The sequence below is a fragment of the Rhineura floridana genome, chromosome 2, assembly GCF_030035675.1.
Source record: "Rhineura floridana isolate rRhiFlo1 chromosome 2, rRhiFlo1.hap2, whole genome shotgun sequence".
Taxonomy (NCBI): domain Eukaryota; kingdom Metazoa; phylum Chordata; class Lepidosauria; order Squamata; family Rhineuridae; genus Rhineura; species Rhineura floridana.
In genome coordinates, this window is record NC_084481.1 from 112,660,093 (window position 1) to 112,673,435 (window position 13,343).

The window sequence follows — 13,343 nt, forward strand, 5'->3', positions numbered from 1 at the left end:
TATGTATGTCTACTCAGATGTAACCCCATTGAATGTAACGGGACTTACTCCCAGATAAATATGCCTACGATTGCCCTGCAATCCAATATTTTAGAATTACAAAGGAAAATATATTTTCCAATAAATGTTATGTTTTAAAAAACATGAATAATAAAAAAGCTGTTCCATTGCATACAAAGTTCTGTTACAGTATGGTGTATTCTCGCTGGTATTACTTGTAGGAAATGCATTTTAAGAGTATTCCTATGAAATTAAAAACCAATATATAAAACAACGGTTTCTTGCTTGTCCTCCTCATGCTTTGTAGGTGTGAGACATATTTTTCTGATATAAGAACTGTATTTCTACTATCCAAAAATACCTTTGTTTTAGAAATCATGAGTTTGAAAGTAACGTTGCAGTCCTAATTAAATGTACCAGGAACTAAGTGCCACTGAACTTGGTTAAGACTTGGAGGATATGTGATTAGTATCTAATTATTTTTGTCACATGGAAATGGTCTAAATTTCCTGTGATAGGTTTTAAACTTTTAATCATTCTCCTGATTCTCTGTTCCTGTAGATCTTATAGTATAATTACTGACTCCAAGATCTCATATTTTGTTTTCTGCTAATATCATCTGAAAAGTATTAAAAGCATATTAAATTAACCTAGCTCCCTGTGTGTTTCCTCTAGGAAATTGTTTTAGTGGTATTTTTTGGAACGGAGTATGTGGTTCGATTGTGGTCTTCGGGGTGCCGGAGTAAATATGTTGGCTTATGGGGAAGGCTTCGTTTTGCTAGGAAACCCATTTCTATCATTGGTGAGTAAACATAGTTTTGAATGGTAGTTATTACATAAGAGGATTTTCATAGTGATTTCTCTTATTTTTTTTTAAAAAATGAGTTTATTGTTTTGCACTCTTCTAAACAGAACTGGTTATCTTTGTTTCTGTCTTATTCTTTTGTGATGGAAATGTGTAGGTAGCTGAATTGAAGAATGATAGATAGATTTTATGTGTGATTATTAGGGGCTAATGTCAAATAACATGTAAAAAGTGGGGATTCTTTCATCATAGCAGCTTTGAATCAGGGAGAAGCCCTAATCTGGACTGCTGGGTATGAGCACTCAGATCAGGACAGAGTTGCCAGTGTTGTCTCTACCGTTCTATGTGGTGTGCTAAGTCAGTGCCAAGGAAGGAGGTGAGGCTTATAAATAAGATTTCCTCTGAAAGCTTCTAATTGTTTTCCTTTTTACTATATGATCCCCTTAATGCAACAAATCTTATGGCTTTTGATAAAGGAAATGCCCATTAGTTCAGGCTCTACCTTGACATCATCCATTGCCTTTCCCAGCACTGCAGCCACAATCCAATTTTGTCACCCATCTTTCATTTGCTTCTAAGGAAAGAGAAATGTTGAGAAATCCTATTATAGATCTCCTGCATCCTATCTAGTTTGGTTCTCTCATTTTTAAAAATAAAAACAAAACTTTTCCTGGAACATTCTTGAATGTGGGTCGGTATAGGGCCCGTTCCAGCCTTGCACTTTTTGAAAGATTACAGCCTTTCCCAACTAGTGGGCCACTAGATGTTGTTGGACCACAACTCCCATCAGCCTCAGCCAGCATTGCCAATGGTCAGGAAAGATGGGAATTGTGGTCCAACAACATCTGGTGGCCCACTAGTTGGGAAATGCTGGATTAAACATTTTGTTGCAGTTCTAGGAATCTACTTAAACTGGGGAGAAAAAAACCAAGAATATTCTTAAAACCCAGCTCTCCTGAGCCCCCTTCTTGTGTTATACATGAACCTTGATCCTTGAATCCCAAATAGTGAGGAGCAGGACCTCACAACTCGCCCTGCTACTGAAGCTGTATGGCCTCCCTACTCCTGATGTCCATGGATTGAGAGTGGACATCTGCAAAAGGTAATCCTACATACATAAAGGTCTCCAAGCATAGTTTTTTCCCCAGGAGACTTCAATGCTCAATGTGTGGACATCGCGGATGGGATGAGGAAGCTGCATGACCTTGGGTGTGGGGCCAGGAGTATGACTCTACTTCCTGGCAATTACTTGTATGGTTTAGCTGTTATAGTATGGGACCAGGACTCGCGAGATCCAGGTTCAAATCCCCTCAAATAAGTCCAGAGATGCTGAAAAATATTATTGCTTAATACAAGCAATAAATATAATTACTTACAGAAAATGCGATTCTTTTAAAATATTGAGCAGGGGGTTGGACTTGATGGCCTTCTAGGCCCCTTCTGACTCTACCATAAATAAATAAATAAAAATTGTGATTCAGGATTATAGTCTTGCATACATAAGTCTTAGCAATCAATGGAACATGCACACATGATTGCAATCCACTGTCAGCATAAAACATTATAAAGTTTTCTAATCAACAGGTTTTTTTTTTAATTTTCCAGATCTAATCGTAGTTGTTGCTTCAATGATAGTGCTTTGTGTGGGCTCAAAAGGTCAGGTTTTTGCAACCTCCGCAATCAGGTAAAATTGTTAACTATAGTTTTAAAAAATCTTTTCTTTTTCCACCCTGTTAAAAAGTTATCTTTCATCCTCTTTCTCCACCCAACCTGGTTAGTGGTTAGAATGTCGGACTAGGACCTGGGAGACCAGGGATCAAATCTCCATTCATCCATGAAGCTCACTGGATGACCCTGAGCCAATCCCGGGCTCTTGGCATAACCTACCTCACAGGTTTGTTGTGAGGATAAAATGGGAAGGGGAAAAACCATGCATACTACCTTGAGCTCCTTGGAGGAAGGATGGGATACGAATGTACTAAATAAATAATAATCACTCTTTCACTTTCAAACTTCTATTCTCACCTTTTTTGTTTGTTTGTTTGTTTGTTTATTTATTTAATTAACATTTATACCCCGCCTTTTAATTATTATTATTTTATTATTTACTTTTAATGAACTTCATTCCAGAGGCATCCGGTTTCTGCAGATTCTGCGCATGCTTCATGTAGACCGACAGGGTGGCACATGGAGATTGTTGGGGTCAGTAGTTTTCATACACAGACAGGTATGTAAAAACTTAGAAAAGTAGTAGTATATGTCACTGTTATTTGTTTGTTTGTTTAACAACAATTGTACTGTTAGGCAGTGAGGCTCCATAGATCACACTGTTTTGGGGGGTATCTGGGACTGAATGTAATCCTTCTCTCTTTTTCAGTAGAAGTCATGTGTTTCCCACATGTCCCAACTGGAGTTTTGTTGAGTATAGAGTGTGAGTAAGGCCTTCCCTGTCCTTTTGTTTGATGTGCCATGGGCTTTTGCTGTTCATTGGAGTGGTAGAGGTTTGGGCAGTTGCCAGAATTGTTATGGAGGTTTCTTTTTATTTGGGAATAGAGCTGGATAACTGCTTTCGTTGCCAGGGATAAAATGTTTTGTTAACTGTGGTAGTGCAAACCAATGTTTGTGCAAATGCAGATGTCAACTGTGCAGCTCAGTGTGATTGAAATTCAAATCATTTGTGGTATGGCCATGTCAATGTGTGTTAGCAGGCTTGTGCCCACCATGTATTGACTTTCGACATTTTCCAACGGGACTAAAAGGTATGCACGTATAGGATTGTGGTCTTAAGCTTTAATGTTATTTGGTGACAATGTTCCATATGTATTACATCTGTCTGCAATATGTCATAGAAGTATGGACCATATGCAAAAGCCTTTTCTCTCAATAATGGAAAAAGCCTAGTAGTTAGAATGCATTCTTTTAACAATTACATTTTAAATGAGAATACAGACCTCATACTACGTATAGTAATTTTGAAATTCACAATAATTTTTAGGGCTGTAGCATTTAAAAAAAAGTTAAATAATTGTTTTATGTATGTTTTATTGTAAATTTCTTTGAGATGCCTCATAGGAAGTTATTAATAAATGAAATAAATAATATAATAATAAATAATATAAAATTAGGGAGTAGATTCCTCCCCACCCAAAAATGTTTTTGAATATGAGTACTTCTAAAAATTGTAAATGACAAACATCATCCTAAAACAGACATTCCTCCTCTCTTACACAGAAAGGAATGCCTGCTGTGACACATGTGGGCATCATCTAATTTATCTAAAAACAAAGTGTGCTTTTCAGAAGTATTGTTTTTAGTCACATGCATATTTAATCAATTTAATTAATTGATTAATTGACTGAGACTCATGTGATCTAATTGACTAACGCTGCAATCCAATACATGTCTACTCAGAAGTAAGCTCCATTGGGTTCAATGGAACTTACTCCCAGGTAAGTGTGTATGGGATTGCAGCCTAAGGTGCAAGCAATCCTGTACGTGGGAGTAAACCTCATTGCACTCAATGATGGGACTTTCTTCTGAGTAGAAATGTATAGGTTTGGGCTGTAACAGTTCTTTAATTGGGTGACGACCATAGTAATTTTGAAATTTGTGTATGTTAAAAAGAAAAATCCTGTTAAAATATTTTACAAGGCTTTGGTGTAATTTGTTTCAGTTCTGCTACAGTTTGTTCAGATCCTAGTTTCTCCCATGCCTATTTTTATTTTGGTTTCAACTATCGGTCTTTAATCAGCAGTTTTATCATTCAGGCTGCAGTCCTATGCAGATTTATCTGGGCCAATTGAATTAATTGAGTCTTACTTCTGAGTAGCCATGCACAAGATTGTGCTGTCAGTGAATCACACTTCAGTCCTTTGCTGTTTTTGACAGTATATCATTTTTCCAACCTCAGTTTGTAATTCTGTAGCATTAGAGTAGCCTACAATAATCTTTTTTACTTACTACTGAGGTATCATAATTTGCACCTTGCCTTTAGTCAACGCAAATTGGAAATGTTGACTCTTTTGAGAACTTTGTGCTTATGGCATTTGAAAAACCCTATCCCTGGATACTACTCAGCTCGCTTACATGTCTAGTTGTGCAGGATGCTAAACCCAATGCTTTTGGCAACAGCAGTATTCTATGTGCCTCTAGTTGTACATTAACTTGTACTTATTTTTCTTTTTAGGAATTGATAACCACCCTGTATATTGGGTTTCTAGGACTGATTTTTTCTTCTTATTTTGTGTACTTGGCTGAAAAAGATGCTGTGAATGATTCAGGCGAGCATGAATTTAGCAGCTATGCGGATGCCCTTTGGTGGGGAGTAGTAAGTATAATCCATAGTACAGAATCAAAATGAGAAGTGGCATTTTTGTCTTAATGTAATAATTTCTAATATATAGAATGGCCTCATCCAGGTATAATGCTAAACTGCATAAATAGTGTTGTGCCTAGTTTGATGATTATTGATAACTGATAGGAAACATGATGGTTTGTTGTTATAAAATGACCAAGGGTCTAGCCTATGTTCAACAAAGTAGCTGTGCATGAGTTGCTATGTATGTGCTTTTTTGATTTGGGATAGTAAAGGCTTGTGAATGTCACCTTAGTATAGTGGGCCAGACTGCCTGTGGGTCCAGATGTTGAAAACTCATTGTCCATGAAAGCCAGTATGATGAAGTGGTTAGAGTGTTGGATTGGGATCTGGGTGACCAGGGTTCAAATCCCCACTGGCCATGAAGCTCACTGGGTGGCTTTGTGCCAGTCACTACCTCTCAGCCTAACCTACCTCACAGGGTTGTTGTGAGGATAAAATGGAGAAGGGGAGAACTATCAATCAATCAAGATTTCAAGATTTCTGTTCCAGATCTTGTGGTTACTATTCACTGCGAGTGTTGTAAGCAATAGACAACAATTCTGAATCCCCCAAGGAAGAGAAAGACCTTCAGTCAGACTGGCCCATGATAACTCTAGTTATACCCTAGAAACATCAGATGGCAAAGTGGCTTCCAGCTTCTGGAATGTACAAAGCATCCAGAGTTTACCCAGAATCCTGCATGTAGCTTGGGGGTACTTCTGAATCCATTACTGTCTCTCGAGGTTCAAGTTGTCTCGGTGGTGAGGTGTGCCTTCCATCAGCTATGGTTGGTGGCCCACTTATGACCCTTTCTGAACAGGGATAGCTGATTTCTATGCTCTGGAAACCTCTAGGCTAGATTACTGCAATGTGTCATACGTGGGGCTGCCTTTGCAGTTTGGAAACTGCAACTGGTGCAGAATTCAGCAGCCAGATTGCTCACTGGGGTAAGACAGTCTGAGCACATAACACCAATTCTGGCACAACTGCACTGGCTACCAATTAGTTTTCAGGCTCAATTCAAAATACTGGTTTTTACCTATAAAGCCTTATATGGCTCAGGACCATCTGTCCCCATATGAACCAACCTGGACCCTGTGTTTGGCATCTGAGGCCCTTTGTGTGCCCCTCCCGAAAGAGGTGCAGAAGGTGGCAATATGAGAACGGTCCTTCTCAGTGATCATCCCCTCCTGCTGTTTGTAGAACACTCTCCCCAGGAAGGCACGCCTGGCACCATCATTATTTATATTTAGGCACCAGGCAAAAACATTTATCTTCTCCCAGGCATTCAGCTCTTAAATTTGGCAGTTTTGGGAAGGGCTTGATGGGTGGGCTGTTGCACTGCCTTTTATATTTATGTAATGTGGTTTTAACTTTTTATGATTTTAGCTTTTTATATTGGTTTTAATCTTTTGACGTAAATTGCTTTTTGTTGACTTTTGTGAAGAAAAGCAACTAATAAATTTAATAAATAATAATAATAAAATAATAATAACATACCAAAGGCACTCAGAATCTTCTGTTTCACTGGGCTGAAGAATAAAAGCTGAGTTTGGGTATCACCAAAGATGTACTTAACTCACTCTTGCTGAAACCTGCAGGTTGGATCAAGTGACTATCTTCTTGGCTTCAGCAATACTTGAGGGCTCATAAAAGTAATGGTTCAACATCCTTACTGCTTTTGGTCCTGAAAATGGGTCAGGAACGGGCTTATTTTTGCCTGGTTTTCAGCTCTCAGCACACCTTCTCTGGCTGTGGCCTTGGCACTAGCCTTGTGACTTTGTTCCCTGTGTATAGCCCTGCAACAGCTACTTCACCCTGTGTTTGCTCGGGATAGATAGGGTAGAAACACACTCACTATTTTGCAGGTTCCAGTACGCCACCACCTCTCTCTTCTGAAAATGGGGGCATATAATGCTAGTCAAACTCCACCCCTTTTTACTGTAAAACCTGGTGGAAGCAGCTTGAGTGCGTTTTTTTAAAAAAAATCAGCTTCAAAGACATTTTGCAGATCAACTTGTTCCCCCTCCAGGTGTGGCTAATGGAAACATTTTGATTTGGCAACTAGTATGTTTACAGCCTTACATTACTTTCATCTGATACCAATTGAGCTGAATCTGAACACCACAATAAAGATAATGCAAATTGCATATCTCTGCTGGATCCCCCTTGGCCAACAGTGTGGACAGGTGATGCTCAGGGACATTTGGACAGTGGGGACCAGATTTGCTAAATTTTTTCTCTTTTATGTAGTCTCTTATGTGAACTGCACAAGTTCTTCCCTTCCCTATCCCTGTATGTAAATAGTAAATACAATACAGTCTCTTGTGGGATCAGCAAACTTGCCTTTTAAGCTTTTAAATTCTTTCTAAGTGGTTGCATAACACTACAATATGTTCAGCTTCTTCAGAGGAATGGCTCACATGGCTTCTTAATTGAAGGTGGCAGATGCAACCACATGCAAAAAAAAAAGACACTGTTCTTGAGTTTGGCAGCAAAAGTATACTTTTGTCAAGTGTGAGTGGTGCTTTGTTAAGGGCTGCAAAGCTTTTTTCAATAGGGATAGAAAAATTAGCCTATAAAAAGCAAACCTAAAGGAAGAAAATAGAAGTCCCCTGCTACATATGCACTAATATGCATGCAATCTGAATACAGTTCCCATGGATTAATACCTCCATTGCTAAATGATTCCCTGACCCTCAGAACCAAAATATTTAAAACTGAAAGGCCAATAACTAAAACATCAATATATGAATTTTGGAGACAGCAAGTTCAAGTTAGCAATAAACTCAACAGCTACAAATCCTTATGCAGATGTAGGCACTTTAAGACTATGGTTAATCTTTCTTGGTTGGTAAGTAGAAACCAAATTAAACATGATGGGGGAGATTCATGAATGCCTCTCTGAATGTCTTTTGCTACAAACAGCTGCAGGATATGTGATGGGGCTGTGAAATGGCAGTGGAGGGGGTCTAACCCTTTCCCCCTGTGATTTGGCCCAGGGCCAAATCCTTCCTGATGTTGATGGGGGGGAAACATACAGGCAGTCGTCGTGTTGTTTCTGACTGTTTATCTTTCCATGGCTAATAGAAGCTTTGGGAGTAATTTTTGATCAGGGCCACAGCACAGAGTGACAGGCTTACAGCCTAAATCCCACCCCCCACCCCCATCCCACATATCATGATTGCTTTTAGTAAAAGAAAAACGGTTTGGATGATGCATTGACACATCTACCTCAGTATGTTTAGTTTGGGCCAAATATACACGATACTGGAAATAGGTGATGGGGCTATGATTTCATTTGGAGCAGTGGCATAGGGGAGGGAGATTAACCCTTTGCTTTCTACCACCTTCACTATCTAAATCTCCCCCCCAAAAAAAGTTAGCTCTCAGAGGGGGGAAATATAGCTCACAGTAAAGAGTAAGAATATTGGGTCATATTGGGGCAAGATGACTGCATACATTCTTTTTCATGGTTTGCTATTTTAAGAGATACTAGTAAACCTATACCTCCTATCTTTCTTATGTAAGTGGTGTGCATGTGTGCATAGGGTAAGAATCTAAATAGAGCTGCTTATTGTAATTTCTTCTCAACTATACTTCCTTAGACAGTATTCAGATCGGTCTCTGTATTTCTTTTCATTTTTGGCTATTAAACTAAATTGACCCTAGGGCAAATATTGATTGATTGATAGATCTAGACTGTAGATTTTTTCATATCTTATTTCAACACAAGAAAGATAAAAAAAGTTTCAGTATGTGTCACTGACTATACATTGCAGGCATGATCCAGTCTAAGCTAAGGACTTTTCTGTCCCACTGGTTTAAGTGGCAAGATTAAACATGCACGAACTTTCTTCCATTTAATTTGGTGAAATATAAAAGTGCGGGATATAAAAGTGGCTGGAATGCACTTACGTGTCACTGCAATTGATAGTGTTGAGCCCAAGAACCACCTGAAAATTGCAAAGGGTCTTGGCAGGCCACTTAATTTTTTCTGGCCTTTTATAGCAGTTGTAATCCCCTGTGTTAGATGCTGGACAATTTTTAATTGTATTTTACTGCTGCTTTTATTTCTTATAGATTGTATTTTATCATGTTCCATAGAATTCAAATTATAAAAGAGAAAAATACAATCTAAGAAATAAAAGAAGCAATAGAAATACAATTACAAATCAATATGAATATTTAATGTTGACATGCCATGAACCACCTGAATGAAGCTCTCAGACCACTGATGGTCCACAGACCACAGTTTGGGAACCCCTGGTGCAGAGCAAATTTACTGTTTTGAATGCATTTGACCAGTAAACAGAACGACTGGCATCCTGCAGTATAGTTTCAGAAGTAAAACAACTAGGCTATTAAATGTTTGTTTGTATAAAATGAAGCAAAATAGCAACAGTTTAATTATACTTGGAGGCGATGTGCATAATTTGCCAATTACTGCTACTGTGAAACTTTTCTTCATTTACTGGATTTCCATGGGACTCTCAAGGAAATGGGGGTTCTTACAACAAGCTATCTTTGATAGTTTGCTACCAAGCCACATGTATCTGGTATCAATTTACAAGAGTTATTTGTTAAACTCATTCCCAATTAATAACATCCTGTAAATTGAAATAAATTACATATCTAAGTAATTATAAACTAGATGAAGATATTTAAAAATGAATCTGTTTAGGTTAACTTTGATAGAGGTATCAGCTCCAGTGGAGTGGGGTGAATCATCGCTCACTTGCAATCGTCAATTGATGTAAATGTTTTCAAATTTAAAATCTGCCCTTGCCAAATGTTGAGATGGCTTTTAAAAAAAATTAATTCCCCCCCTTTTTTGGGGGGGGGGGCTACCTGAATAAGTTTAAAGCTCATAAGGTGGAAATTTTAAATCATCTCAATATTTTTTAAAGCCTTCTAAGTAGAGATCTTATCCCAGTCTGCGTCTGTTGTGGAATTGCTTTTTAATGCGTTTTTAAAGCTTTTTTAAAAAAGATCTTTTTAAAGCTTTTTTATAAAAAGAATGTTTTTAAAGCTTTTTTTTTAATGATGTTTTTAAAGCTTTTTTTAAAGATGTTTTTAAAATGTTTTAATATGTTTTAAGGATGTTTAGTTTTAATATATTTTAAAGTCTGTTTTTATGATGTTTTAGAGTGTTTTTAGTGCTTTTGTTTGCCGCCCTGGGCAACTGGGAGGAAGGGTGGGATATAAATCTAACAAATAAATAAATAAACAAATAAATAAAATTTCTGCCAATGAATGTATATAGTAAATGGCCACAGCCACAATCCAACAGGTGAAATGCAGCCAGCAATTTTCCGTTACGGAGCAGCTTGCACTTTGGGTTCTTTACCTTCAGTAACAATGGGACCTGTCTGCACATAGCTAATTTCTTCCTGTTGTGATCTGTCCCCTGTTCCTAAATTGTAAACTGTTTCTCATATGCAAAAGCCTGGTTCAGATAATCACCTAAACCAGCCTTCACCAATTTGGTGCCCTCCAGATGTTTTCAGCTATAATAACCATCATCCCTGAACATTGGCTATGCTGGCTGGGGTTGATGAAAGTTGTAGACCAAAACATCTGGAGGGCACCAGATTCAGAAAGGGTGACCTAAACCATGGCAAAGAAGAAGAGGGGAGGGAAAGTGTGTAATGCTGAGGTTTGCCATGGTTTGTTCACGCTCGCCTAAACACAAAACATAGTTTAGGCAATAATCTGAACCAGGATAAATTTTATTTTTATGAGTGTGCCAGGCAGGATCAAAGTCTGAACACACAGAACTTTAGTATACTTCAAGGTGAGATTATTTGTATAAACATGGAATTAAATCAGGTTTTGTTTGTAATATAGTGGTTCTCTTGTCTCAGTCATATAAAAACATGTAGAACTGTTTTGATAATCTGGTCTTCATGTTCTCTATAGGTGTATTACCGATTTAAAATGCTACATCCAGTGGTGACTTTGCCTTTGCAGAAAGCATTTCCACTCACATAAATTGGTGCACCCAATTTTTGTAGTCTTCCCTACTTACTGTATCCCTCTGTGCTGCACTGCATTCTGGAGGGACCCTTGACCTTCAGGAGCAGCTTTTTGGGAGGGCACAGGGCATAAGTGGGCAGGAGAGGATCAGCAAAAATTTGGTGTCTTAACTTGAATGAGTAGAAGAGCCTTCCACTAAACCCCCTAGTGAGAAATCTGTTTGTTTTTTAAAATATCACAGGGTCAGGAGTAATAGTAAGGATGCAACAGCAAGCAGTCTCAGTGAAGGATTTTACCATTTCCAGAATCCATCCCAGACAGCTTCTGTTGGCCCAGTCCTTGGAGCATCAACAGAGCCATCTCAAACAGAATTAGCATCCAGGCAAGTCTCACACTTGCCACCCCTATTCAGTCATGTGGCTGTTTAGCGAAACAGATTTGAGTGGCCCTTTGCCACTGTGAAAGGGCTGTACTTTATTGCCTGATAAATATTTGACTCTGATGCCTATGGGCTCTCCAAGTATTTTTAAATTGCACTTACATTTAAATCTCTCCCCCCTCCCCATGTTTAAAATGAAATAAGCCAGTGTTTGTTTGCCACCTTTAGTTATGGTTTATTCTCTGTGATCAGCTATTTCTGACAGTAATCTTAACTTTCCTGCAGTTTCATTTCTCTAGGCTATTAAACAGGGACAGGATTAGTCATACAACCACTCCTGTGGTGATCTGTACTAGATCAAAGCCTTGCAGTGAGAAATGACTGTGTGTAACCATCCTGTTAATTGAAACCTTTAACTTTTCCTGCTGCGTTGTGATGAAATTTTAATGTGGTAACCTGTGGGTAGACCTTTGTGTCCCCCACTTCCAATTCCAGTGCATTTACAATGAAATAGCAAAGTCTTATTTTAAGCTTTCTATCAGAAATTGCAAGACCAGAATTGTGAACTGAGTATTTTTTTTGAGAGTTATAACATGTAAGAAAAAACTCACAAGCTATAGATTCAGACAGTATGTTATGAACCCAGTCTTAAAGTAGCTTTCTTCCCATTGAGGATTACTTCTGTGAGCAGGCATAGGCAACATAATAATTGGGAGCCAGATCTAGCCCACCAAGCATTTCCCTGCTTTTCACCCTGGAACCATCTTCTCTTAGATTTCTGTTTTTAAAATTGTTTATGCTGATGTACTTTATGGTTATCCTTTTACATTGTTTTTATTACAGTAGGGCCCCGCTTTACAGCGCTTCGCTTTACAGTGTTCCGCTAATACAGCGGTTGTGAATTGTAGAAAGGCCCCGCTTTACAGCGCTTGTTCCACTTTTATGGCGTTTTTTGGCCGCCGGGCGCCATTTTGGTCAATGTAAGTCAATGGGATCCGCTTTACAGCAGTTTTCGCTTTACAGCGGGGGTCCGGAACGTAACCCGCTGTATGAGCGGGGCCCTACTGTATTACTTTTGTGTGTGTGCCTTGGGGAAAATGTTTTGAAAGGTGGAGCATAAATGAATGAATGAATACGTTATTTATTAAAGGATTTTAAAACTACATTAGTGGCTACACTGACTTCATGAAAGTGTACATAAAATTAATAGCAAAATACAATATATAAACCACAGATTAAAACTACGCTATGCTCTCTTGTTTAAAAAAGAGCAATCACAATTAATCAAAGCACACCAATTAATTAAATGTGGATCAAAATAATGTGTTCAGAGCTCTCTTAAAAGTCATATTTATTTTCTCAGAGAGGGAAATCCACAAATGTGGGATCACCTGCCCCTCATACCCATTGATCTAATGTGGGCTGGAAAGCTAGACCTTACAAGCTGATCTCAGTTAGGACAGGCTCATATGGTTGTGGTGGCCCTTCAGATAACCTGGTCCCAAGTCATTTAGGACCTAAAAGGCTAAGATTTTAAATTGGGCTTGGAAACAAACAGCCAGCCAATGTAATAGGTACAGAATTGGTATAATGTGTTCCAACCACCTGGCATGTGCAACTATTATAGCTGCTGCATTCTACACAAATGGAAGTTCCGTACCATCTTTAAAGGCACCATACATGGAGTGTGTTATTGCACTCTAGCCTGGATGTAACCAGAGTATGTATCATTGAGACGTGTTCCTCAGCAGTGAGTCACCATATAATGGCAGCAGAGGGCTCTCTGGGGAAATCCCTTCACAGGTCTTGTGTTACCTACACAC

The 13,343-nt window shown here is 38.6% G+C and overlaps 1 protein-coding gene across 5 annotated transcripts in view; it reads left to right on the forward strand.

The window, feature by feature from the left end:
• The window catches only part of KCNQ1 (potassium voltage-gated channel subfamily Q member 1), a 507,266-nt gene that overhangs the window by 123,263 nt on the left and 370,660 nt on the right, over positions 1-13,343 (forward strand). For all 5 annotated transcript variants that reach the window (XM_061610163.1, XM_061610164.1, XM_061610165.1 and 2 more), the window contains exons 3-6: positions 676-802; positions 2,411-2,489; positions 2,936-3,032; positions 4,992-5,132. In XM_061610163.1, the coding sequence (XP_061466147.1) occupies positions 676-802; positions 2,411-2,489; positions 2,936-3,032; positions 4,992-5,132 (444 nt within the window). The remainder of the gene's footprint in view (positions 1-675; positions 803-2,410; positions 2,490-2,935; positions 3,033-4,991; positions 5,133-13,343) is intronic.